Raw genomic sequence first — 26580 nt, 5'->3', positions numbered from 1 at the left:
CAAGACAGAGGTTCTATGAGTTACTAACCTTGGAATCTTTTTTTTTTTAATTAATTTATTTTAATTGGAGGCTAATTACTTTACAATATTGTGGTGGGTTTTGCCATACATTGACATGAATCAGCCATGGGTGTAATTAACCTTGGAATCTTAGGCAAGTCACTTACCTAACTGAACTTTAATTTCCTCATCTCAACAACAGGTATAACAGTTTCTCTCGCATAGTGCTATGGCAAGGATGAAATGGAATAAAGCTCAAAGTAAATGATCAATGCATGTTAGCTATTAATATGCTGAATGTCAATTCTATAATTGTTTTGGCAGTACAATTTTCTGTATTTCCTTGATGATAAATGTAAATAATGGTCATTGCACAAAAACTGAAATATAAGGAAAAGTATAAACCAAAAAAAAAAAAAAAAATTCTTGATAATCTACCCCCAGAACTGAGCACTGATAACAGTGTGACTATTTCTGTCAGTGTTTCCTCTGTGCAGAGACACACACACACACTACGGGATCATCTTGTAATTGCAGAAACAACTGCTTGTCAACTCACCGGGCCCTGAGTTCAAAGTCTGACACACACTTCTTTCTAATTCTCATTGTAACTCTGTGAGGCACTGTGATACCCAGTTCAGTTTCAGTTCAGTTGCTCAGTCGTGTCCAACTCTTTGCGATCCCATGGACTGCAGCATGCCAGGCCTCCCTGTCCATCGCCAACTCCTGGAGTTTACCCAAACTCATGTCCATTGAGTCAGTGATGCCATCTAACCATCTCATCCTCTGTCATCCCCTTCTCCTCCAGCCTTCAATCTTGCCCAGCATCAGGGTCTTTTCAAATGAGTCAGTTCTTCGCATCAGGTGGCCAAAGTATTGGCGTTTCAGCTTCAGCATCAGCCCTTCCAATGAATATTCAGGACTGATCTCCTTTAGCATGGACTGGTTGGATCTCCTTGCAGTCCAAGGGACTCTCAAGAGTCTTCTCCAACACCACAGTTCAAAAGCATCAATTCTTCGGCGCTCAGCTTTCTTCACAGTCCAACTCTCACATCCATACGTGACCACTGGAAAAACCATAGCTTTTACTAGACGGACCTCTGTTGACAAATGTGATACCCATTTACAGATGAGCAGAGCAAGGCTACAGAGGCTATGCAACCAGGTCCCAAGGCCAGCAGTTCCTGAACAGAGCTGTGGCTGCGGGCCTCTCTAGCTGGAGTGCCTACCTCTCTGCCTGAGGACAGGCAGCAAGGGCGCTCCCCGACCTCCTTGCACTTTTCCTCTCCTCATTCTTTGACTCTGCCGCTTCTCAGAAGACACAAGCTGCTCCAGAAGTGGCATCATTTTCTTCTCCCTGCCCTGCCCACGTTGAAAGAATCTCAAAGAAAGGAAGCAGGGTGGGGAGGGCAGTGATCAGGATGTCAGAACCACCCACATCATGCTCTAGGCCTGTGCCTACCCCTCCCAGGGGATGCTTCAGGCCTGAGCAGTCACCTCCTCTCACTTTCATCAAAGGCTCCATGACCCTGTCAGATGGGATTTGGACAGAGAAGACTCTACCAGCTACTGGCTTCTACCCGAGGTGGGCAGGTGCCTTTCTGACATCCCCCTGCGGAGATAATACATAAAGATGCAAGTTTTGCTTCTAATTACTCTTAGCCTTATTTTGATCCAGTTAACCTTAAAATAGAACACGAAGCAAAACCTTTGGTTCCACTACTCAATCAGAACGGTGAGTTTGCAAGCTAAGGGTTAACTGACTTCATGTTTATTGAACTGCACCAGAGATAAAAGTTCAGGCACCCACCTCTGGCCCCAGGCCCCATTCTGGGATGGTTATTCACACACAATTGACTTCTTAGAGTTCCTTCCTGCAGAGGACCACTAATGACTCAAAGGTTTAAAAAAAAAAAAAAAAAAAAGGTTTGTTTTCTTCAAGCTCATTAGAAGATAAAAACCATTCATCCAACTACACAATGGAGAGCAGAACATTTACCTTTGAAGAAAATAACAATAACAACCACCATTGTTCCCATTTTTAGACACCCAAATATCAGACTTGGGGCTTCCCTGGTAGCTCAGGTGGTAAAGAATCCACAGGCAATGCAGGAGACCCTCCTTTGATTCTTGGGTTGAGAAAGATCCCCTGGATCCCCTGGAGAAGGGACAGGCTACCCACTCCAGTATTCTTGGGCTTCCTCGGAGACTCAGATGGTAAAGAATCTGCCTGCAGTGTGGGAGACCTGGGTTCAACCCCTGGGTTGGGACGATCCCCTGGAGGAGGGCATGGCAATCCACTCCAGTATTCTTGCCTGGAGAATCCCCGTGGACAGAGCAGCCTTGTGGACTATAGTCCATGGGGTCGCAAAGAGTCAGACGCAACTCAGCGACAATGCACACAGCACATATCAGACCTTGGTGCCAGATCCTGTTTCTGAATTCTCATTTCATCTGTTCACACCTGGGGAAAGGGGCTATAAAACTCTTTTACAGAAGAAGAAAATTGATTCGGAGATTAGTAAGTGACAAGGCTAGAATTCGAACCAAGAATCACCTGAGAGCCAACTCTTTCCCAAAGAGCACAGCCTCCCACCATGAAAGGACTCTCTGCACAGTGTCAACGTACAACAAACGGGTAAATCAGCAAATGATGAAACACAAAACAAACTAACGAGGTGTCAGCTAATGACGCGGCCGTGGTTTCAAGGATTCTGCAGAAAAGCTGAGGGCCCATCCTTGAGGGTAGCAGAGGCTCTCTGAATGTCAAGGTGCACTCCATGGCTCCTCCTGCCTGGGACAGTAGCTGTTGCCTCATCCAGTGCTCCCAGGAGGTTTCAGCTCTTCCAGCCCCTCCAGCCCATCCCCCACCTGGCACAGGGGTACTTGGGTTGAACCACAGCTAGCTTGGGTGGTCCTCACAGTTCATTTGAAAAGTGAGCCTCAGATCTGAAGACCCAAGACAGACCCAATAAAGGCTGACCTTTGACCCATGTGGGGGAATGCTCCCTCCACAAGCTAAAAAGGGGCAGCTGTTTTGGAGCCACGAGGACATGCCGGCCCTTACCATAGCCACCTGCCACCAAAGCTGTAGAAACCATCCCCTGTGATGCGCCACATTTTCCCTGCCTGGGATATAACTTCTTTTTTTCTTGAGAACTTTTAGGTCTGGTTGTCTATCACTAGCCAGCCCAGACCAGGACCCAAACTTCCTGTGCTGGATCTTAGAGCAGCATCTCAGGTGTAACTTGGAGGGAAAACTCTGGGCTCGCCCACAGCAGTCTGGTTGGAGAAAGATTCCAGGCAAGGATTAGGGAGCTGGAGTCCTGACAGTGCAGTGAAGGTGCATAATGTCCGCTCACGTTACAGCACATTAAACGAAGTTGTAAAATAGTAGCTGAAAGTGAGACAGGCCAAACATAACACAAGAAGTATGAAAAGCAAGGTGCCGATTTTCCAACAAATAAGTTCATTATATGAAGAACCAGCTTAGGTTGACTTAGCGTCTTAGTATCCAATACAGCTGCTGTGAATTTTTTTTTTTTTTTGGAGAGGGGGGCAGCATCTTTAAAGAGTTCATCCCATAAAGTATTAATTCCAGTTTATTAATAATACCTATTCCCTACTGAGCCCTTAGTTTTGGTGAGAAACTTACAAATATGATTTCTTATGCTCGCAGTCCGCTCAACAAGGTGAAAACTTGCCCCAATTTAGTGAGGAGACTGACATTCAAGGGGGTAACTGACTTGGCCTCAGTTCTGGCTAACTTCCACGGGGAATTAAGGTCCCCGCCAGCTGAAACCATCAGATAAAAAAGTCACGAAAGCAAAACCCATGAAGAGCCTTCCGATCACTTTTTATCCTTGTTATGGAGAAACCATTCAGGCTTCCTAGAGCAGAGAGGAAAAAACGCCGCTCTCCGCAGTCGTCCCCAGAGTGATGGGCGGTTATTTTTGAAATCGGAGGAGGGAAAAAGTACCTGCAGCCTAAATGGTTCTCACAAACTTGAAAGAAAACGAAGGCATTGTGAGAGGCGGGAGAAGAGGTCGCGGTGCATATTCAAGCTGGGCTCAACGTTTATTTGCCCCAACAAGCCAACCCTCAATAGAGACCAACACTCGCGAGCACCCCTAAGTATCAAAACACAATGAGGGCGGGGTGGAGAGAGAGGCACAGACCACGCTGAGCCGGGACCCGCCTTGAGAGCACAGACCTACACGCAGGAGACAATCCCTGGCTTGGACAACCCCAGAGAGCCCCAGGAATTCCTGGGTGGAAGGGTCTGGGAGATAATGCAGCCCATCCCACCCGCCTTCAATCGCTCACACACACGCATGCACATCGACTTTCCTGGTTTAAAAGGAAACACCACCTGAAATCTATTTTCAAAACAATAAGGGAAATACCAAGAACCGGACGCACTTCGGGGACTTTCCATCATGGGAGACAGCCCTGATGGGGATGCGGGGCCGGGGTGTGTGGGTGGGTGGGTGTGTGGGTGGGTGGGTGGGGGGCCGTTGGTGGGGAATAAAAAGCAGAGCAGTTCCCTAGGAGCGAGGGCTGCAAGCCACTCTTACCAGCTTCATGGTGGTGTTATTCTGGTCCCAGCGCCACAGCATCACGCTCATCTTACTTCAAGGCAAGGAGGGAAGGAAAAGAGGAAAAAGAAAAAAAAAAGAGGGGGAGGGGGCCGAAGCACCTGCCCGCGCGCCCGGCAGGTTGGGCCGCCTGGTCCGGAGTCGTTCTCTCCGCCCCCGGCCCCTCCGGGCATCCCCGGCGCCCGGGGCAGCCGCCGCGCGCTGGGACCCTCCCCGGGAGCCCGGCGCCCGCGCTGCCCGGCTATCGGGCCTCCCTCGCTCGCTCCCCGCCGGCCTCCCCGCCTCCGCCAAATCAAACAGCTCCCCCTGCGTCCGAGCGCCCGCGCCTCGCAGCGCGGGGGCCGCTGGGGCCGCGGCGGAGGGGGGTCGGGGCCGGCGGGCTCTCCGCCTCCTCGCCGGCCCGCGGGCTGCCCCGCGCGGCCCCGGGCGCTTCTATGGGCCAGACCCCCGCCGCGGGAGCGGCGGAATAGGGGCAGGGGGCTCGGGGGAGGGGAAGAGGCAGAGGTGGTTGCGGAGGAGAGGTTCTTCAGTCTCTCCCGGAGGGTGTGGGTGGGCGGGGCAGCCAGGCAGCAATTGGGAAGGTCCGAAGGGGCAAGGGGGCGCGGGGGCGGGAACCCTGGGGGTTACCCGAGCGCAGTCGGTGGCTACCGGGTCCTCGCGGGTCCTGAGCCCCGACACGGCCCGCGCCCCTCTCCACGTGCGCTCAGCTCCGTCTACATTTTGTTTTTGCACCGAACTCACTCAAGTTGTCCGACAGTGGTCACTCTGGGGCCGCCGCACCCCCAGAAGCAACTGGAGGTGGATATATCATTGCTACCCTCTCCGCTCCCTGTCACCACCGCCCCCCCCGCTCCGCCCACCATGCACGCACGCACACACACACACACACACACACACGCTTCCCAAGAGCAACTGGAGGTGGATATACCATGGCTACCCTCTCCGCTGTCACCCCCCCCACCCCGCCCACCACACACACACGCTTCCCAAGAGCAACTGGAGGTGAATATGCCATCGCTACCCTCTCCGCCCCCTGTCACCCCCCCACCACCACACACACACACTCACACACACACTCTCCACCCCAGCCCACACGCTGCTCCGCCAGCAACATTTATTTCCTGCTACGTGAAGGACGCGGTGTGTTTTCAAACACACCTGGCTGCTGCTGCCAAAGAAAAGACATCCGTGGAGGGGGTGGGGGCAGACGAGGACAGGCGGGCCTAGGAAAAGGCGATGTGGCCTTGGTTTCCGCTTCTGCCTCCTCCACCTGCCGCAGACCGGGGACCGGTCCCCTCCACCCTGTGCCTTCCTCTGAGATGTTGGGGGGCTGGCATCTCTTCACCTTCCTGCTCAACCCTTGGCTTGGGTCCCTTAATATAGCACTGACTCTCCGAGTCTCCCTAGCAATGTTCAGTACCCTGAAAAGGCTCAGGAATCCTTCCACTCCCCATGGCAAGGTGGCACGTGCCATCCAGACCTCAGTGCTGTATCCGATTCGGGCTGCACTGACATCTTGGGATGGAAATTCTGGTTCTGTCCTGCTGATATAGAACTCATGCGATTGCCTGATTATGCATTCATTTCAGGAAGTCAAAACCGTTCCCAATGAGGGGAGGTGATAAAATGGGTACTGGTCTTCTCAAAGTGATCTTTAAAACATGCAACTAGATCAAAATGCTGCCTTACCTCACTACATTTTTCAGGATTTGCTTTCCCTTCATGGTTGAAAAATCCTAACTGTTTCTGTGACTTGCAGCTGTATTTCCCAGCCTCTCCCCCTGACTTCTGTGCTCCAGCAACACTGGCCTTCTTTCTTTTTCTCACACATGTGGAAATCGTTCCCACCTCAGAACCTTTGCACCTGATAGTTCCTCTGCCTAGTCTCCGTTTCCCCTAAACCACCCATGGTCTCATTTGCACATCACCTTCTCAAAGGGACTTTTGACTTTTCACATAGCGACCTTCTCCTTCCCAAACTCTTCTACCCCAGGACTGTCATCTTTCCTTCCGCGTTCTACTCACTTTGTGAGTTTAACCCACCTGTATTCTTGTCTGTTTTCTGCCTCATCCCATTAGATTAGAAATTCCACAAAAGCAGAGACCTTGTCTGTTTTGTTCCCCCAAAGTGCCTGGAACTGTGTTTGGTGCAGAGTGGGAGCTGAAGGAAATGAAAACTGTTGACAATTGACCTTCTCTAAGTTCATGCAACTTCCTCTGCAGTGAGGACTGAGCCAGTCCCGGGCAGCACAGCCCACATCCCACATCCTGCTGGAGGCCCTGACCTAGACCGAATGTCTGCAAGGGACCCTTTAATGTATATCTCCACATATATTTCTGGACAGTGAAACACAGACAGTCATCTTTGCTCCTCCAGGGAAGGGGCACATCCTAGGGAAACATAGAAAGGGGAGAGCGGGTATCATTTAAAAAAGCATATTCCACATTAAAGTATACTTATGTATTTGGAAAACAAGATTCTAAAATAACTTTTTTTTTTCCTGAAAATAAATCTGGACAAAAGCTTATTGGCTGAGAGAGCAAAACACAAGCTCTCTATTGCAGCTGCTTTAAGCTGGGGTTTCTTGGAGTCCAGAGACCTTCTGGTTGTAAGAAAATGTTATGAGACTGGGTGTTTGTACATTTTCTGGGGAAGCATCTACAGGTTTATCACATTCTCTAGGATACTTAGAACATTTAAAAAAAAACACATGTCTCTAGGAAGCCACTGAATGAGCATTTGGTTCCCAGTCAAAATCTGGCTGGTCAAAGATGGAAAACACCACTCCTGGTGCAGGGAGGAGCTGGTGGGGGTGCCTTTGAGAGGGTACCTGCCCCAGCTTTAATTAAAGAGAATGAATCCCGTGGCCTTGGCTTTCAGATCTCACACCCATCAGATCACAGGTGTGCTAGCTTCTTTAGCAAACACTCCTTGATCACCTACCATGATTCACTTGCCCAGCTCTGTGCTGGGTATTGGGAATCAACAGAGGGTGTGTGTGTACACACCCCTACCATGCACATATACATTCTACTGGAAGATCAACACATATACAACTAGTTGCAGTGCAATGTAACAAGTGCTTCAAAAGAGGGCTGTACACGGCTGTATACGGCTGGGCCAGAAAGAAAAAAGTTATGAGCAAGACGAAGAAATTCAGGGAGGTGACACTGATCTCCATCGGGAAGGATGAAGGCAGGCTGGAAGAGAAGAGGCATGCCTCCCAAGAAGACAGCATAGCACGTTTCAAGAGGACTGAAAAAGCATGGCAGGTTCTGTGTGGTCAGAATGTGAAGATGCAGTGGCAGGAAGTGGGGCGATGTGTCAGGCTGGAGCAGGCTAGGTCCTTATGAAGGGAACTCTGCCTTTAATTCTTATGAACTGAGAGTGACTTGACCAAGTTCCCATTTTAGGTGGACCTCTCTATTAAATAACAAGAGGATGGCTTTGACAAGGTAGAGGCTGGAGGGAAGGAGACCAGTTGGAAGGCTGTTGAAGTCACAGAGGGAAGACAGAATAAGGACCTGAATGAGGAGTGGTGTGTGGAAAAGGAGACTGAGGTCACAGCAATCCACAGACGCCCTGAGTGACTCCAAGGGGTAATGGCTGTGCATTCACCAGGTGTCAGGACTCTGCAGATTTTCAGGGACAGACATGGCACCCTAAACCTCCTATCCCTTGGAGAGCTGTTTCTCTTTCACCAGGTGCCTCTCCCAGAACTTTTCTTCTTCTTCTTCTTCCTCCCATTTCTGTCTTCTCCCACTGAGGCCTTAGCTGTGAATTCAGAGAAAGAGATCAGCCTCTCTACGTGTGAATCACATAAGACTAAGCTAGCGGGAATAAAGTTTGTGAGGGTCTGCCCTGAAGTGGGGCCTGCTTCCTCCCAGCTGCTGGCCTCTCTTTTCAGGCTGTGGTCTTCTGACCTTGCCCTGGGCCTGACAATTCAGCGCTGACCCTCACGGGAGGTGACACCCTCAGCTCAGCCCAGCTCCCTGAGGGTGGCCTCTCTTCCACTCTCAGCGTAGCCACGAGGCAGGACTCCACATCCTAGTGTTGGGGCAGCCCCTGGTGGTGCTGAAGCCCCAGAGGCTGAGTTCTGCCCTTTGCTAACAGTGTCCTGTGTTCTAGATCTTTCCATCCCCAGCATCCAAGAGATCCATCTCATACCATCCAGCACTGGCTCATTCCCATGTCTGTCTTCCCTCCTCTCTACTCAGAACTGCAGCCCAAGCTTCGGTGGACACTTAATACATATCTCAAGAATGAAAGTGGGGGTGTCCATCTTGTTCCTCAAGGCAGAATGAAGAGGAAAGAAGAGTCAGGCCAGAAAGCACAGTTTGAGGCTTAGAATCTCAGAGACCAGCTCCTCTATGAACTTTCTTTGCCTCGCTCATAAGCACCTTCTCACTCCTAACTCCTGCAAGTCCAGCTCCTGTCTGATAAACTAATTTGTGTCCAGCTGTTAATGGCTTAATGTGTTTCCCAGATAACGGACTTCAGTTTAACAGGGGTCTTCCACTCTCCCAGCCAAAGCAGTGACTAACAGGGGAAAGTTCAGACGCCGTGGAGGCTGGCCCAGGCAGCAGCAGACAACACGGGCTCTCCAGACGGGCCTGAATGTGCGCTGGGGCCTTTCCACCCACACATGAGGCGGACTGTGGGGACATGCCAGCTTTTATGTGGTTGGCCCATGGCTGACAAAGTTTCGAACAGAAGCAGTGTGCCACCACAGAGTGAGGGATAAGCCAGTTAGCTAGACAAGGGGAGTCCGCTGTTCCTCCCCACCCCCGCCCCCCACAAATAACCGACATTGAATAGGAAAGGACCACAGAAAAGTCCAGCACCACCTGTCAAATGAAAATCCTAGCCATATTAGCAACTATTTATTAAGCGTGGCACAGATCAACTTCCACTTACTTATTCATCACAGCCCTGCTAAGAAAGGTCAGAGAGGGAGAGTGATTGACTCTATTCAACCAGCTCAGACACCTCCAGACAGGTCAGTCTGCCTGACCCCCTATCTCTGCAATGTCTGTGCTATTGTCAAACTACATACAGGAAATGAAAGCCCAGAAATGCCATCCCTGGGATAATGAAGAGGGCTTGTGAGCAGAAATTTTTGCCAGAGGCTCTCAGGCTTATTTGAAGTCTCTGTCCCACTCTGGAAGGGCCCTATGATCTTGGCTATGGGGAAAGAAGGTGTATAAAAATTAAAATAAAAGGTTTGAGGAAGTACTCAGCTGGCAGGCTTTCCAGACTTGAGCACCCAAGTTTAGAAAAGCACTAATCCTTCCTGAAGAAACAAATTCTTGCCGAAAGCCAGGGACAAGGAAGGCCTGAGCACGGGAGGTGCCGTCTCCCCTCTGCCAGCCTGAGTAACCTGAAGGTCAGCCTGGGAACACTGAGGGGGTCTGCAGGGGGCCTTGCAGAAGTGATTGGAGGGTTTGAGAGTAAGCTGTATGGCTTTCAAGGGGGCAGACACCTTGTCACAGTGACAATCTACGAATGAATGAATGAACACGCCCCTAGAAAAGGCTGGGCTGGCTGGGCGAGCAAAGGAGTTCTCTCCACTCTTGCCTCTTCCCTTTTTTCTTAAGATAGAGAATTATGTAAAGGCATCTCCCAGCATACAAACTGCCACTGCCTGTCATGTGTTCCATGAACAGGGTTTAATTGGTTGCTTCCCAGCACACAATTTTCTTTCTTCCTTCCGGCGACAGGGGTCAGGTGGTGATTGAGGATTTCTGGGTGGAACAGGGTCCCCAGTCGCTCCTCCCAACGTCCTGGTGATCTGTCCAGCCCCCTGGACTAGGCTACCACCTAGCCTGTCCAACCCCCTGGACTAGGCTACCACGGGCACACCGCCACACCCTCGCCTGGGCTGTTCCCTCAGGTTGCACGTGCTTGTCCCTCCATTCTCTGCTGGATGATAACCTGGAAGAATGTTGTTCCTTCAGGACCCTGAGCAAAACTAACGCAGTGGGTGAACTTCTCTTAAATCCCTGCCCCATCAGAACACACCCTCCTCTGTGGTCCCCAGCAGTCTGTTTCTAGCTTCTTGACAGCCTTTATAAAAATAGCCCATCCTCTTTTGGAGTTAGGATGGTATATTTTATTTGCTGTTATGGATATTCGTATTTATTAATGTTGTTACCACTAGATTTTAAATTGCTTAGAAACACATGCTCTATTTTATTCATCTTTGTACATGCAGAATAGCGCTTGGCTTATCATTGGTGTCATGAAACACAATTGACAAATTCAGAATGTCAGGGCTATAGGGGGCATAAAGATCATCCAGTTCCCCTTCCCCCCATCTTCCAGAAGAATCCCTGTGTATAACTCCTTCCACTAGAACATGCAAAATGTATGGAAAATAAACCCAACTGAACTGGGATGCTAGATGCACCAGACACGACGGCATCTTGGGAAGACCCTTGGGAAGAAATCAGAAATCCACGGTTACTCAGACTAAAGGGTCACTTGTTTGCTGAGAATTTGGATATCTGATATTTCCCTTTAAAGGTTACTAGAAGGAGAGCTTTTGAAGTTCTGCCTTATATTTCCCTATAGTCAACCTAAACACTGCTGAACACATAAGGGGCTCGGGGTAAAAAAATCAGGGTGAACAAATAAGGAAGTAAAGGCTAACTTCAAAGCTCCAGGGCAAGAGGTTTTGACTTCTACAGGGCAGCCGAACTGGTCCCAAACAACAGAGGACACCTCTCTGAAGAGCGAGCTTGTTTATCCCTCGTATCCGAGGGTTGCCAGGTGCCCCTGGTATTTATTTGCTCTACTCAACACCCCAGGCCTGGGGGCTCCTCCTCCAGCCCCTTCCCCTCCCACCGCCTCAATGAAGCTGATAAAGGGTAGAAACTGCACAATCTTTGGGTGACCTCTGACCCCCTTTTGAAGGGCCTCCACCCAGTCCATCCTCCCTCTAACTCCCACCCTCTGAAGAGTACCATCTCCAGCTCTGACCTGAAGGAGCTGTCAGGGCGGGGGACCCAAAGATGTTTTGGGAAGTGACTTAAAGACTTATTTGGGGCTTATCTAGCCTACTCAGTTGGGCTAGGGGTTCACATAAGGTGAAATAAATGACTTAAGCAAAAAAAAAAGAAAAAAAAATTTTTTTTTTAAAAATTCTGCCACAAAACTGCGGGCACAGAAATATGGAAAGCTATTGTCAAAGCACTTAAGAAAGTTCAAGGGCTTCTAATTTTTGTCCTCTGTTCTGGTTTTGCATCTGAGTGATTCAGAGAAACAGTTTGGAACAAATCTGCCCTCAGACTCACTGGGGTGTGCTGGGTCGCTGGGTTTTGCTTTGTTTGGTTTTCGGTGCTTGTGGTTTGGTGGGGGAGAGGGTGGTGTGGTTTTGTTTATTTTATTTTCCCTGTGGGATCAGCCCTTTCATTCTGGGCCAGTGCTGGTCACCGGGGATTAAGGTTAGCAATTTAAGAGGCAGTATCTTTCCCAAGGGGCCATGGTCTACACTTCCTGGAGACTGTTGAGGAACCGAGCGCCTTGCTAATAACTCTGCTCTTGGGAGTGCAATTGATTTTCACGGAGAAGTTACATGATGGAACGATTAAAGGGCCACACATATCCTACAAGTGGGCTAAAAATTATTCCCCAGTGGGTTTCTTTTTCCCCCCTTAGAACAAAAATGGTAGGTAAATTGATTCCACTCTTGTTAGGCATCCTGATCTCACAGGGAATGGCCACACACACAGCCGTGTACACAGTCCACCAACAGGGTTCCTCCCCACCCCACTTCCACCCCCCAGAAAAGGGTGACCACGATGAATGCCCCTGAGGACAGGGTCGGGCCTGGCACTCTAGATCCAGGACACGGGGTCTGAGATGAGGAAAAACAGGAGGAAACAGATGTCTGAGATGCACCAGCTGAGAGAATGTGTGTACACAATCACCCTCTATTCCAATGTCAACAGAGGACAGCCCGGGAAATCCCAGAATGAGGGCGCTATTGTTTAGCAAAGGAAAACTCCCAGCACCACTAACTCACGTCTGGCTTCCGTGTAGGCCCATGAAATTACTCTGGCCTTAATTACTGCTGCTGTTGATCAAAGGGCCTCAGCAATTGAGGCCATTTCTCAGATCCTAGACTAAGAGTAGAGAGGTACTTTCAAGCCAGCCCCCTTTCACAGCTTTCTCTGGTCATGCTGCAGTCAAATGTGAGCATCGACAACACAAGGTGATCCGGTATTATGTTTATCAAAGCACTTCCTCATCAGTTACCCAGGTAACTACTTTTAGAACTATTTATGAACTACGTTGGACGGCTGGCATGATTTTCCAAGGGGACCCTGAGGCACAGAGAGGGTAAGTCAACCATTCAAAGTTACACAGCTGTTTAATGAGAGGCCCAAGCTAGGACTTAGATCTTATTGGCTGCTATCCAAATCCACTCTCATGGGTTCTCAAGACAAGTGGACTTTACATAATAAGAGTATTATTAGCAAAAGCAATAGCAGTAATAATAATTGATGCTTTCACCAGTGAATTTCTATGTGTCAGGTACCATTCTGAGGACTCTGCATGTAAAACCTCATGTGAAACCTTATGAAATAGATTTGAAAATTACAGAGGGGGAATCAGGACAGAAAAGTGAAATAACTCACCCAAAGTCACAGAACTGGCAACGGACATCTCTTGGAATTAAACTCTGTTAAGATGTAGAATCTACACTCTTAACCTGTGCTGTTCCATCTCTCTTTGTGGTAAAATCATAATATAATGTGACCCTAACATGAAAAAATACTCTAAATGTAGTCCACTGAAATGGTTTTGATAAAATAGGTACCATTTCCATTTAGTGGGGTTTTGTTTTGGTTTTTGGCTTGTTTTGCTTGGTTTTTATGATTGTTGTTACTACAAATAAAATTCCATCAAATGCACCAAATTCTTTCTCAGATCATGCAATGGTAGGTTGTTTTTCAATAGCTCTGTGACCTGGGGCAAGTTATAAATCTCTCTGTCTCTTCTTCTATAAAATGGGTATGATTATATTTACCTCACAGAGTTGTTTTGAAAATCAGGTGGGATACTATGTTTGAAGGCACCCAGAAGCTGTAAATTCCTAGAACTAGTTTCCGAAAATTGATAGTAAGCAAAGTTTACTTTGTTCAACAGTTTGCATATGTCTCTTAACTGCAGGACTCCTGGGAGGCTTAAATACGCTAATGAGCATCCTGAAGCTCAAATAGGAACCAGAAATGGAGTACTTCCCAAAGCTGACTACAGAACTCTATGGAGGAAGCATTTCTCCAGCTATAATTCCAAGCAACCCACTTCACGATTTGTCTCCCACAGAGTGGAATCTGGCATGTGCTTTCCCAGGGATCCCTTTCTTCAGCAACATTCAGAACAGCTCCAGGCCATCTGAAGTCACTCCTAGATTCTCCCACTTTATTTTGAGACTTTGCAGCAAGAGACTTAAGTCTGCACTTCAATTATTATAACTATCAGTTATATCTTCATAACAGGATATGAGTTACAAGTGAGAGGGGCTCTGGGACTCCAACAGAAAAGGGGCAAGAGACCTTAGATGATCCCATTCTAATTCTTGTGTCCTACATGCAAGCTGGCTCCTCCTGCAGAATCACCCCTAGTCACTCAGAATATGTGGCTGGCCCCTGACATAAAACCAAGATTTGAAGGCTGGCCCCACTGCTAATGAATCCCCATCCTTCCAGCACACACAGAGTATATGGGGAAAGAATAACATGGGACTGGCCCAACACATGGGGTGTGGTTGGAAGAGAATGCATGCCTTTCTCTGCTCTGACACCACTGTCCCATGGAGGTGGACATGAGATGTCTAAAATCCCCATTGTTTTATCCTAAAAATAAAAGTTGCTAACATTTATTGAGGACTTGCCTACTTAGCATGTCCCCAAGACTGTCTAAGCTAATTACCATCTTCCAACCTCACAATAACTCTTTGAAAGTGGTACCATCAACATTTTACAGAGCAGGTAATGGAGGCACAGAGATGTTAGGTAAATTGCCAATCATAATAGCTCATAAATAGCGTAGCTGGGATTCCAACATGGGTTTGCCTGAATCCATAGCCTTAGACCTAAGGTTTTAGGTTGTCTAGAGCAGTAATCCTCAAAGAGTGGTCTTCAGACAAGTAGCATCACCAATACCCGGATACTTTTTAAATATGCCAATTTCTGGGTACCATGCCAGGCCTACTGAATGAAGAACTCTGCTTGTTGCTGTTATTCAATTGCTCAGTCATGTCTGACTCTTTGCAACCCCATGGACTGCAGCATTCCAGGCTTCCCTGTCCTTCATCATCTCCTGGAGCTTGCTCAAACTCATGTCCGTTGAGTCGGTGATGCCATCCAACCATCTCATCCTCTGTCATCCCCTTTGCCTCCTGCCTTCAATCTTTCCCAGCATCAGGGTCTTTTCCAATGAGTTGGCTCTTTGCATTAGGTGGCCAAAGTATTGGAGCTTCAGCTTCAGCATCAGTCCTTCCAATGACAGCAATCTGTGTTTTTTACAAGCCCTGCTGTTCACTCTGAGGCCCACTAATGATTGAGAACCACTGCTCTAGGGGCAAGGGCTTTGTACCAGGTGATGGCATCATATTACCTGAGAAAGGTAACACAGCCAGCCAGAATGAGTCATTATCTAGTAATGTCACCCAGAAACAAGCAGGGTGCATTAGGCCAGGGCTGGGGGGTTAGTAGTTATTGTGGGAAAGAAAAGTAACAGTGAGATTGGTGGTCCCAGGGCATTAAGGCCAAGACAGAATCGGGGGGAGAGCCGAGGTCCAGCTTGAGGGCAGGAAAAGGCCAGGGCAGCCAGACCTGTGAATATGCCACCACTCCCATCCCATTCCATCCCATTTCCCACCTTCTCTCTTCTTACAACCACAGACTCTCAGGGCAGTGCGGTCCTCAAGGATTCCTGGGTTCCCTTTCTACCAGAGCCTCTGCTTGGACCCCTGCAGTGATAAAGCACTCACTGCTCACAGGGTGGTTCTTCTCCTTTCTGGAAGCATCTGCTTGTTACATTACGCTTGCCGTCTATGAGATTCCTGCGTGTTTCCTGACACTATTCCCTGCCTCCCCTTCCTCCACTCCATGGGGGCCATTCCAAACTCATCTGCCTCTGGGCAGCCCCTCAGATGTTTGACAAGCCCAGGCTTCCTGGGTCCTCTCTGGTCCAGGACTAAGGCCACAGCTCTATCAAGAAGTCCTCTTCTACTCATTTTCATGTCCTTTCGCCACCGTGGGCCACCTGAAAAGGCTTGCATCCAGAAGCTCTTATCTGCCACTTCCTGTTGGCCGAAGTCACCAACCTCCACCAGGCAGGATAATACCAGGCTCTCTGAGCAAAGAGCCCTGCCCCGCAGCGGTGCCTCCCCATGCTGTGCTGTCCTGCAGTGGGGCTGCCCAGTGCCCTTCCTGAAAGAGGGGCCGAGGGGAGGGAGTGCTGACTGCTTTTCCTTCTCTTCTTCCTGATGAGAACATGGAAAACGACAGCCCTGCCCTTCAGAGATTGCCTCTGTTCTTCTGCTTTCTCAAGGAAATATTTCTCTGAGACTCACTCCACATGCAAGGAGAGAGGCCCACCAGTGAGAAAGTTCTGCCCCCCTCACCTGACCACCCCCCCCCCCCGCCCCCGTCACCTGGAGGAGCTCCTATTTCCTGCATCTCTCCAGTGTCCCACGACTGAGGGGATATAGGAGCCTGTTGGAACCCTTGGCTCTCGGAGTTGGTAGACATCAGGCTATGTCAAGGCCCCACAGCCTCTGTGCAGTTGGCAGGGATTGAACCCTTCTGCAGAGATGAGATAGTGATGAATCTGTCTTCTCTGGACAGACTGTGGTTATCTTCTCCAAGGAAGCCAAGGCAGAGGCTGGACTGGCAGCCTGGAGATCGGGGCTCTAGGCCCCCATGGTCCTGGGCATCCTCCGGAAACAAACTGCTTAAATTCAGACTTTGGTCCACCCTGGCTAGCTGTGTGACCTGGGGCAAGTTATTTAACTTCTTGTGAGGCCTATGATCTCATCTGCTCATGGGGACATATACATGGAGTGCTCTCTTTCAAGGTTGCTGTTGAGGATCACATATGACACGCATGTGAACACTGGGCACAGTGCCTGCCACGTGGTCAGGGCTCATTGGATGTTTCTTGTTTCTATTTCACACAACTTGATTAGGGATCAAGTCACACATAACTAGAGCCTTTTTAACTTTGCAAAGACTTTCTTAATTCCTTGGTGATCCTAATAACTCAGTGAGATGACGATGTCAAGACTTACTGCTACCATTGTACAAGTGAAAACACCAAAGCCAGAAAGGTCAAGTAACTAATCCAAAGTCACACAGCAGACTGGTCATCAGATCCCAAGCCATCTGACCTCCTGCTTCCAGCTCCTGAGGCACAGCTGTGATGGACAGTCTGGTTTGTAATACCATTGTAATTTCCCCCATGTTCTACACCTGTCTTATTTTCTAAAATCAAGAGCTATACTCTTGATCTTGGACATAAAATTCTACAGTCTCGACAGTAAACAGGCTCCCCTGTCCTACACTCCCTAGTTTCTATGCTAAGGGGCATCCAAGGAAGAGATTCCTATATCTTTTCACTTCCCGACTTGGCTCTTGGGGCAGTGGTGGGTTTGACTGGTGTATGAGTCAGTTTACAGCCAAACTCACTGCTTGATCCAAGGCTCATTGTCTGACCCTGAGCCAAAATTTGAGGATGTTGGCACCAAGTTGTCCAGGAGTCCTCCACGGGACCACCTATGCAGCATCCCATCCACCCCCTGGGTGGAAGGAGCCCAGCCTCTCTTTTGCAATGACTTCTGGACTGGAACAAGGCATGGAACAAGACCAGGTGGGGGTGCAGGGTGGGAGAAAGGTATACCTGCCCGCTCTAGATGTACCGCTCTCACTTGCCAATCCAAAGGGACCCCTCACAGGAGATTTTGGGGTGTTTGTGCCTGGGGCTGGAAGTCACTATGTTCTATTCAGTGGCTCCAGAAATACCAGACCTTTCCACCATGTCCCATCTGGGCCTGATAAGCACCATCTCTTCAATGTCTCTACTAACTGGATCGTGGGCTGGCTTAGCTGTATATTCCAGGGAGGGACAGTTTATCTCAGTGCTCTTCCTATGGTTCCAAGAGATGCTTCTCTCTATCCTCAGGAGACATCAGGAATTGGCTCCACTGAGCACTTATCAGCCAGGGATGCTCCAGTGACGTCAGCTTCCTGAGAGCTGGACAGTTCCCCTCACTTCAAAGCCTGGCTTTGCTCCCTTCCTCCCTCTGCTCCTCCCCTGCTCACACTTGGATTCACCTTCAGACCCCACGGCACACAGAACTGGCTTCTCACACTGTCACCCAGGGCACAGCGTGGTGTCTTCACCTGATCTGTCTTCACTAACCAGAGCCCACAGGGCTGAGTGGTTATAAAGAAGGGCCACCTCGCTGTGCATGAAGGACATTACAGGGGCTGAAAACTATCTGGCAACAGAACTTTTTTTTTACATTTATTAACTTATCCAACAAATAATTTTTGAATGACCACTAAGCACCAGGTTCTATTCTGGGTGTTGGCGAAAGAACGTGGAGCAAGATAGACAGCTTGCCATCAAGGGCTGACATTCTACAGTGGCAGAACTGCCAAAGAGGTAAATGTATAGGACGTGATACAAAAAAATGGGTACAGCTGGTTGAGGGGCAGTGTGCCTGCAGGCAGGGGCAAGCGCCAAGGAGACACCAGCTGGCGGGAACTTGAACAAAGGAAGGAAGTGAGCCGCGAAGTGTCTTGGGGAAACGGGGTTGGAGCGTGCCGGGCCCTTAGCAGAAGGTGGCGGTTGTGCTCATGGAGAGCCCGCAGGCCGCCGAGGCTACAGCAGAGTGAGCAAGGCAGAGGGTGAGAGGTGGGCTGGAGAGAAAGGACCGGGCCAGCTCGTGGAGAACAGGGTCAGCAGCCAACTATAGCCCCTGGCCTGTTTATGTCAGCCCATGAGCTAAGACCAGTTATTACATTTTTTAAAAACTGAAATATGGATTGATATACAATGCTGTGTTAGTTTCAGGTGTACAGCAAAGTGATTCAATTACACACACGTACACACATATTCTTTCCCAGATTCTTTTCCATTATACATTATTACAAGATACTGAATATAGTTTCCTATGCTATACAGTCAACAAAAACAAGACCAGGAGCTGACTGTGGCTCAGATCATGAACTCGTTATTACCAAATTCAGACTTAAATTGAAGAAAGCAGGGAAAACCACTAGACCATTCAGGTATGACCTAAATCAAATCCCTTATGATTATACAGTGGAAGTGAGAAATAGATTTAAGGGCCTAGATCTGATAGACAGAGTGCCTGATGAACTATGGACGGAGGTCCGTGACATTGTATAGGAGACAGGGATCAAGACCATCCCCATGGAAAAGAAATGCAAAAAAGCAAAATGGCTGTCTGGGGAGGCCTTACAAATAGCTCTAAAGAGAAGAGAAGCGAAAAGCAAAGGAGAAAAGGAAAGATATAAACATCTGAATGCAGAGTTCCAAAGAATAGCAAGAAGAGATAAGAAAGCCTTCCTCAGCGATCAATGCAAAGAAATAGAGGGAAACAACAGAATGGGGAAAACTAGAGATCTCTTCAAGAAAATTAGAGATACCAAGGGAACATTTCATGCAAAGATGGGCTGGATAAAGGACAGAAATGGTATGGACCTAACAGAAGCAGAAGATATTAAGAAGAGGTGGCAAGAATACACAGAAGAACTGTACAAAAAAGATCTTCACGACCCAGATAATCACGATGGGGTGATCACTCATCTAGAGCCAGACATCCTGGAATGTGAAGTCAAGTGAGCCTTAGAAAGCATCACTACGAACAAAGCTAGTGGAGGTGATGGAATTCCAGTTGAGCTAGTTCAAATCCTGAAAGATGATGCTGTGAAAGTGCTGCACTCAATATGCCAGCAAATTTGGAAAACTCAGCAGTGGCCACAGGACTGGAAAAGGTCAGTTTTCATTGCAATCCCAAAGAAAGGCAATGACAAAGAATGCTCAAACTACCACACAATTGCACTCATCTCACACGTTAGTAAAGTAATGCTCAAAATTCTCCAAGCCAGACTTCAGCAATACGTGAACCGTGAACTTCCTGATGTTCAAGCTGGTTTTAGAAAAGACAGAGGAACCAGAGATCAAATTGTCAACATCCGCTGGATCATGGAAAAAGCAAGAGAGTTCCAGAAAACCATCTATTTCTGCTTTATTGACAATGCCAAAGCCTTTGACTGTGTGGATCACAATAAACTGTGGAAAATTCTGAAAGAGATGGGAAAACCAGACCACCTGACCTGCCTCTTGAGAAATCTGTATGCAGGTCAGAAAGCAACAGTTAGAACTGGACATGGAACAACAGACTGGTTCCAAATAGGAAAAGGAGTACGTCAAGGCTGTATATTGTCACCCTGCTAATTTAACTTCTATGCAGAGTACATCATGAGAAACGCTGGACTGGAAGAAACACAAGCTGGAATCAAGATTGCTGGGAGAAATATCAATAACCTCAGATATGCAGATGACACCACCCTTAATGCAGAAAGTGAAAAGGAACTCAAAAGCTTCTTGATGAAAATGAAAGTGGAGAGTGAAAAAGTTGGCTTAAAGCTCAACATTCAGAAAATGAAGATGATGGCATCTGGTCCTATCACTTCATGGGAAATAGATGGGGAAACAGTGGAAACAGTGTCAGACTTTATTTTTGGGGGCTCCAAAATCACTGCAGATGGTGACTGCAGCCATGAAATTAAAAGACGCTTACTCCTTGAAAGGAAGGTTATGACCAACCTAGATAGCATATTCAAAAGCAGAGACATTACTTTGCCAACAAAGGTCTGTCTAGTCAAGGATATGGTTTTTCCAATGGTCATGTATGGGTGTGAGAGTTGGACTGTGAAGAAGGCTGAGTGCCGAAGAATTGATGCTTTTGAACTGTGGTGTTGGAGAAGACTCTTGAGAGTCACTTGGCCTGCAAGGAGATCCAACCAGCCCATTCTGAAGGAGATCAGCCCTGGGATTTCTTTGGAAGAAATGATGCTAAATCTGAAACTCCAGTACTTTGGCCACCTCATGCCAAGGGTTGACTCATTGGAAAAGACTCTGATGCTGGGAGGGATTGGGGGCAGGAGGAGAAGGGGACGACAGAGGATGAGATGGCTGGATGGCATCACTGACTCGATGGATGTGAGTCTCAGTGAAATCCAGGAGATGGTGATGGACAGGGAGGCCTGGCGTGCTGCAATTCATGGGGTCGCAAAGAGTCAGACACGACTGAGCGACTGAACTGAACTGATGCTATACAGTGGGTCCTTGTTGTTTATCTATTTTATGTATAATAGTGTTCATCTGTTAACCCCAAACGCCTAATTCATTACCCTCCCTCGCCTTTCTCTTTTGGTAACCATCACTGAAGACATGGTATGCATATACAATGGACTACAACTCAGTCATTTAAAAAAATAAAATAAAATAATGCCATTTGCAGCAACATGGGTGGGCCTAAAGAATATCATAGTAAGTAAAGTAAGTCAGACAAGACAAATATCATATGACATCACTTATATGTAGAATCTAAAAAAAAAAGAAAATGGCCCCAAGGAACTCATTTACAAAACAGAAATAGGCTCACAGACATAGGAAACTGTTACAACATTTGTAAAGAGTTAGGAGGAGACAGATGGAGAAAGAAACAGACGCAAAGATGAAGGCAAAGAAGAAGGAGGTGATTTTGCGACAGAGCCTATGTGGCCCACAAAGCCTAAAACAGTTTCTGTCTGGTGCTTTACAGAAGTTTCAGTTCAGTTCAGTTCAGTTTAGTTGCTCAGTCGTGTCCGACTCTTTGTGACCCCATGAACTGCAGCACGCCAGGCCTCCCTGTCCATCACCATCTCCCGGAATTCACTCAGACTCATGTCCATGGAGTCGGTGATGCCATCCAGCCATCTCATCCTGTGTCGTCCCCTTCTCCTCCTGCCCCCAATCCCTCCCAGCATCAGAGTCTTTTCCAGTGAGTCAACTCTTCCCATGAGGTGGCCAAAGTACTAGAGTTTCAGCTTTAGCATCATTCCTTCCAAAGAACACCCAGGGCTGATCTCCTTCAGAATGGACTGGTTGGATCTCCTTGCAGTCCAAGGGACTCTCAAGAGTCTTCTCCAACACCTGAGTTCAAAAGCATCAATTCTTCAGCGCTCAGCTTTCTTTTTAGTCCAACTCTCACACCCATACAAAACCATTGAAAAAACCATAGCCTTGACTAGACGTTTAGTTCTCCCCTAATACTGAGATCTGAAGGACATTAAGCTGTTTGGGCTTCATTTCCAGTACTATAGAGAGTCACTGAGCAGGGGGATGCCGGGGGCCCTGCTCAAGCAAATGGCACAACCTGAGGTCTCCTTGTCAGGGCTTCCTCTGGCCCCACCACAGGAGGCTGGCTGTAAGGGCTCGGGGTGCTGCTGGCACATCCACCCTGAGTGAGAGGACGGGGGCTGTGTCTGCGACGCGAGTGGTGGCTGTGGTGAGGATTCGGTTTGGGGGGAGTTTTTGTTTGTTTTATTTTTATTGGAATATTGTTGATTTGCAGTGTCTTGCTACTTTCAGGTGCACAGCAAAGTGAATCTGTTATACATATAAATATATCTACTCTTCCTCAGATGATTTTCCCACGTAGGTCATTCCAGAGTACTGAGTAGTGCTCCCTGTGCTGTACAGCAGGTTCCTATTAGTTATCTACTTTGTGTATAGTAGTGTGTATATGTCAATACCAATTTCCCAACTTATCACCCCCCCCCCACCCCCCCCACCCCCCCACCAATCTTACTTTCTGGGGCCTGGAGAAGGGATAGGCTACCCACTGCAGTATTCATGGGCTTCCCTGGTTGTTCAGATGGTAAAGAATCCACCTGCAAATGCGGGAGACCTAGGTTCGATTCCTGGGTTGGGAAGATCCCCCTGGAGGAAGGCATGGCAACCCACTCCAGTTTTCTTGCCTGGAGAGTCTTCATGGACAGAGGAGCCTGTCAGGCTGTAGTCCGTGGCATCACAAAGAATCAGACGTGACTGAAGCAACTCAGCACAGCACCGCACCTTACCCCTGGTAACTGTAAGTTATGTTCTACATCTGTAACTCTCTTTCCGCTTTGTAGGTAAGTTCATTTGTACCCCCCCTTTTTTTAGATTTCATATATAAGTAATATCATATGATATTTGTCTTTCTCTGTTTGACTTACCCCACTCAGTGTGTCAATCTCTAGGTTCATCCATGTTGCTGCAAATGGCATTATTTCATTCTTTTTTATGGCTGAGTAATATTCCATTGTGTATATCCACTTCTCTGTTGATGGACATTTAGGTTGCTTCCATGTCCTAGCTATTGTAAATAGTGCTGCAAAGAACATTGGGATGCATGTATCTTTTTGAATTACGGTTTTCTTCCAGTGTATGCCCAGGAGTGGGATCACTGGATCATATGGTAGCTTTATTTTTAATTTTTAAAGGAATTTCCATACTGACTATATCAATTTACATTCCCACCAACAGTTTAATTTGTGTCATCAATTGAATATGAGATGTGAGGGAAAGAGAGGCATGAAGGATGCTTCTAGCTTGAGCAACTGGGCAAATGTTGGTTTCATTTACTGACATGCAGAAGGAAAGCAGTTGGTAAGACAGGTGTGAGAAATCCGAAGTTCAGGTTTGGCCATGATCAGTTTAAGATGATGATCAGACATCAAAGTGGAGATACGTATAAACACTGTCTAGTTGCTAAGTCATGTCTATTTGTGACCCCATGGACTGTAGCCTGCCGGGCTCCTCTGTCCATGGAATTCTTTAGGCAGGAATACTGGAGCAGGTTGCCATTTCCTTCTCCAAGGCATGTTTCCAACCCAGGGATCGAACCTGAGTCTCCTGAATTGACAGGCAGACCTTTTACCACTGAGCCACTGGGGAAGCCATACATGGACAAAATATACAGAATGTCATTTTCTTATACCAAGATGATAAATGCTATGTATGACTTCTTTAAATTTACATAGTGCTACAGTATATTAATACCCTGTGAACTTCAAAAAACCAAATATATTTACAGTAGTATTATTGATCACCAAAATGAAGGGGAAGGAGACTTTACAACTGTAAGAATGTGCAAGTGTCCTGTTAAGCCAATATTGATCCAGATGATCATTTAGCATCTGCCACCTCAAATGCCTCAGTTCTGGAACGCCCACTGTGACAAACATCACATAAAATGTAAAGAACGATGATGTTACTGATGTAGTTGGAAAAAAGAATATACTAAAGACTTTTGTGTGAAATAAGATATTCACACACATAATAGTCTACAAGGAAAATGTTCTCTATTTGTCTCTTTCATTGATGAGAAAAGTCAAAGTGAAAAGTGAAGTTACTCAGTCATGTCTGACTCTTTGTGACCCCATGGGCTGTAGCCCACCAGGCTCCTCTGTCCATGAAATTCTCCAGGCCAGAATATTGGTGTGGGTTGCCATACCCTCTTCCAGGGGATCTTCCCAACCCAGGAATCAAACCCAGATCTTCTGAATTGCAGGCAGCCTCTTTACCATGTGAGCCACCAGGGAATCCCTAATTGACTGAGAAAACTGAGGCTTAAAGAGTTAAACAGTTTCTGGAGTTAGTTGTACATGGAGTTCAGCGGTGGTAAAGCTGGGACACAAAGTCAGGAGTCCGAGTTCTTCACCCCACATCCACTAAACTGAACACAGCCGTGACCGCTCAGGAGGGCATTCTTCCTTTTCTGGTGTTTGTGTCTGGGCATTTTCATTCGGACAACATAAAGGACAAACTGAGTTCCTGATTTGATCCTCTAGTCCAGATCTAATAAAATATTCTTGTTTTCTACCTCTGAATTTATTAAAATTGAAAATGCATATTTTCATTATAATACTTTTTCTTATACTTTTTAACTGATGAAAATGATACATGCTTATTAACTAAAATTGAAAATACAGAGAAATACAGAAGGGGAAAAATAGAGAAGAGTGCCCAACATTTAAGTATACTCATGACTGAATATTTTGGAGCTTTTTAAAGCTTGCATACATACTATCTGCTCTACAGATAACAAGTAACTTCTGGGGTTCAGAAATGTGGGCTCAGAAAGTAAAGAGGGCCCGAAAGGAGTCAATAAAGTAGATGGTAAAGGCTCCAGGTAATAAATGATTAAAAAGACTGACATTTTTTAACATAACACAAAGATGTGCATCAAGAATTGTGCTTAGTGCTTGAGGTGCACGACCTTGGCTAATTCTCACACCATTTTACAGTAGAGGAAACTCTTAAGCAGCAGAACTGAGACTTTAACCCAGAGCAGGAGCTCTTCAGTCTCATGTCATTCTATTCTAGAGAACAGTGATGGTCCACCATGAGGCTAGTGGGTGCTCAGTAAATAGTTCTTAGACAAATAAATCAAAACTAAGGAATCTGATAAATTCAGAATGAAACTAAAGGAGAGGAAGATAGTATAAATGGGGGCAACCTAGGATAGACATTCAATAAATAAAAATGCATTCAATAAATATTTCCTGAGCATCTGTAAGTGCTAGGCACTGAGTCAGACACCAGAGACCAGCAGCGAAGGTAACAGACCAAAATCCTGAGCTCAAGGTGCTCACTATTTTGTAGCTGGATCACTGTGGGTGGTTAAATCTGGGAGCCACTCAGCGTGGCTTGCCCTCAGGTCCTAGAAGTCTATCTTGTTTCTCTCTGATACAGAGTCACCTTGCATCAACCAACTTCTAAAAAGTAAAGAACTTCAGGAATGGAAAATCTAATTATGGAGCATTTCTATTTTATTCTTCAGACCAAACACTGCCTAAGTTGTACTCCATTGTCATCTCTATTTCTGCACAATTTCCAATCAGATCCACTAACTGGAATTTTTAACCTGAGGCTATGGCCCTCCTTGGTCTACATGGATGGGAGAATGTTATATGAATATACATTTTACGGAGGAAGAAGGGGCCTGGAGGGGAGGCCCACTGCTTTTGTCAGATTTTCAAAAGGGTGAGTAACCTCAAAAGTGTCGCAATCCATGGCTCTAATCTTTTTCCACTTCAGTGATACTTCCCATGGTCTGTGAATGTTGCCTCTCTTTTCCTATAACAGGCTCTCACAGAGCTGAGACTGAGTGGCACGTGGGCTTTGCTTTCAGGAACTCTGTAAGTACAGCACTGGTATTTTTCCAGGCGAAGCAAAAAAAAAAAAAAAAAAACGGAGCTTAATTCATTCACTTCCACATTGACACAAGGGGAATGTTCCAATTCCTCAGCCACTGAGAAAGGCAATGTCCCCCACCAGGCTTCACACAACCCTCTTTCACTTGATTATTATTGGAGTCTCACCCCTGGCCCTGACTCCACACCGTGGGTCTACACCGTTTCCCTGAGTACACACAGTCTTAGACTCCTTCCAGCCAAAGAAAATAACACTGTTCTGATAGTCGAAGGCAAGAACAGACTTCCTAAGCAGGTTGTGCATCTGCCAGAATTCCTGCTCGCTATGCTTATTCTTCAACTCCAGATATCAATCACCATCTCTATAGGGTAGAGAAAGGGAACAGAAAATACAGTCTCCTGTTATTTCGTTCTGTTGAAAGCAAGTAGCACGTTCAAGCAGAACATTTCAGATTCAAGGTCTTTGTAAGCATCCCTCCCTTTATCACTTCAACGAATACATCTGAAGTACCCACTGTGCTCCAGACACTTCCTAAGTGTGGAGGACACAGCAATGAACAAGACAGGCATGGTTCCTGCCCTCCTGGAGCTCCTGGACTAGTACAGACTCGTACAGGAAAGAGACATCACAAGTAAATACAAGTGTGCTGAGAGGTATAAAAAAAAAAAAGTGAAGTGCTAGTGGGAC

General features: G+C 47.2%; 1 protein-coding gene across 10 annotated transcripts in view; it reads right to left on the bottom strand.

Annotated features, from left to right (window-relative positions):
• The window catches only part of NAV2 (neuron navigator 2), a 796404-nt gene that overhangs the window by 346781 nt on the left and 423043 nt on the right, over window positions 1-26580 (bottom strand). Inside the window, exon 1 of one of the 10 annotated variants that reach the window (XM_027531914.1) lies at window positions 4578-4749. The exons of the other annotated variants lie outside the window; for them this stretch is intronic. Coding sequence (XP_027387715.1) covers window positions 4578-4628 — 51 coding nt within the window. The 5' untranslated portion in view covers window positions 4629-4749. Of the gene's footprint in view, window positions 1-4577; window positions 4750-26580 lie in introns of those variants that run through there. 10 annotated transcript variants of the gene reach the window in all.

This window comes from Bos indicus x Bos taurus, chromosome 29 (genome assembly GCF_003369695.1).
Source record: "Bos indicus x Bos taurus breed Angus x Brahman F1 hybrid chromosome 29, Bos_hybrid_MaternalHap_v2.0, whole genome shotgun sequence".
NCBI classification, from domain to species: Eukaryota; Metazoa; Chordata; class Mammalia; order Artiodactyla; family Bovidae; genus Bos; species Bos indicus x Bos taurus.
The sequence above is the reverse complement of the archived record's forward strand: the minus strand, read 5'-3'. Positions and strand labels throughout refer to the sequence as shown.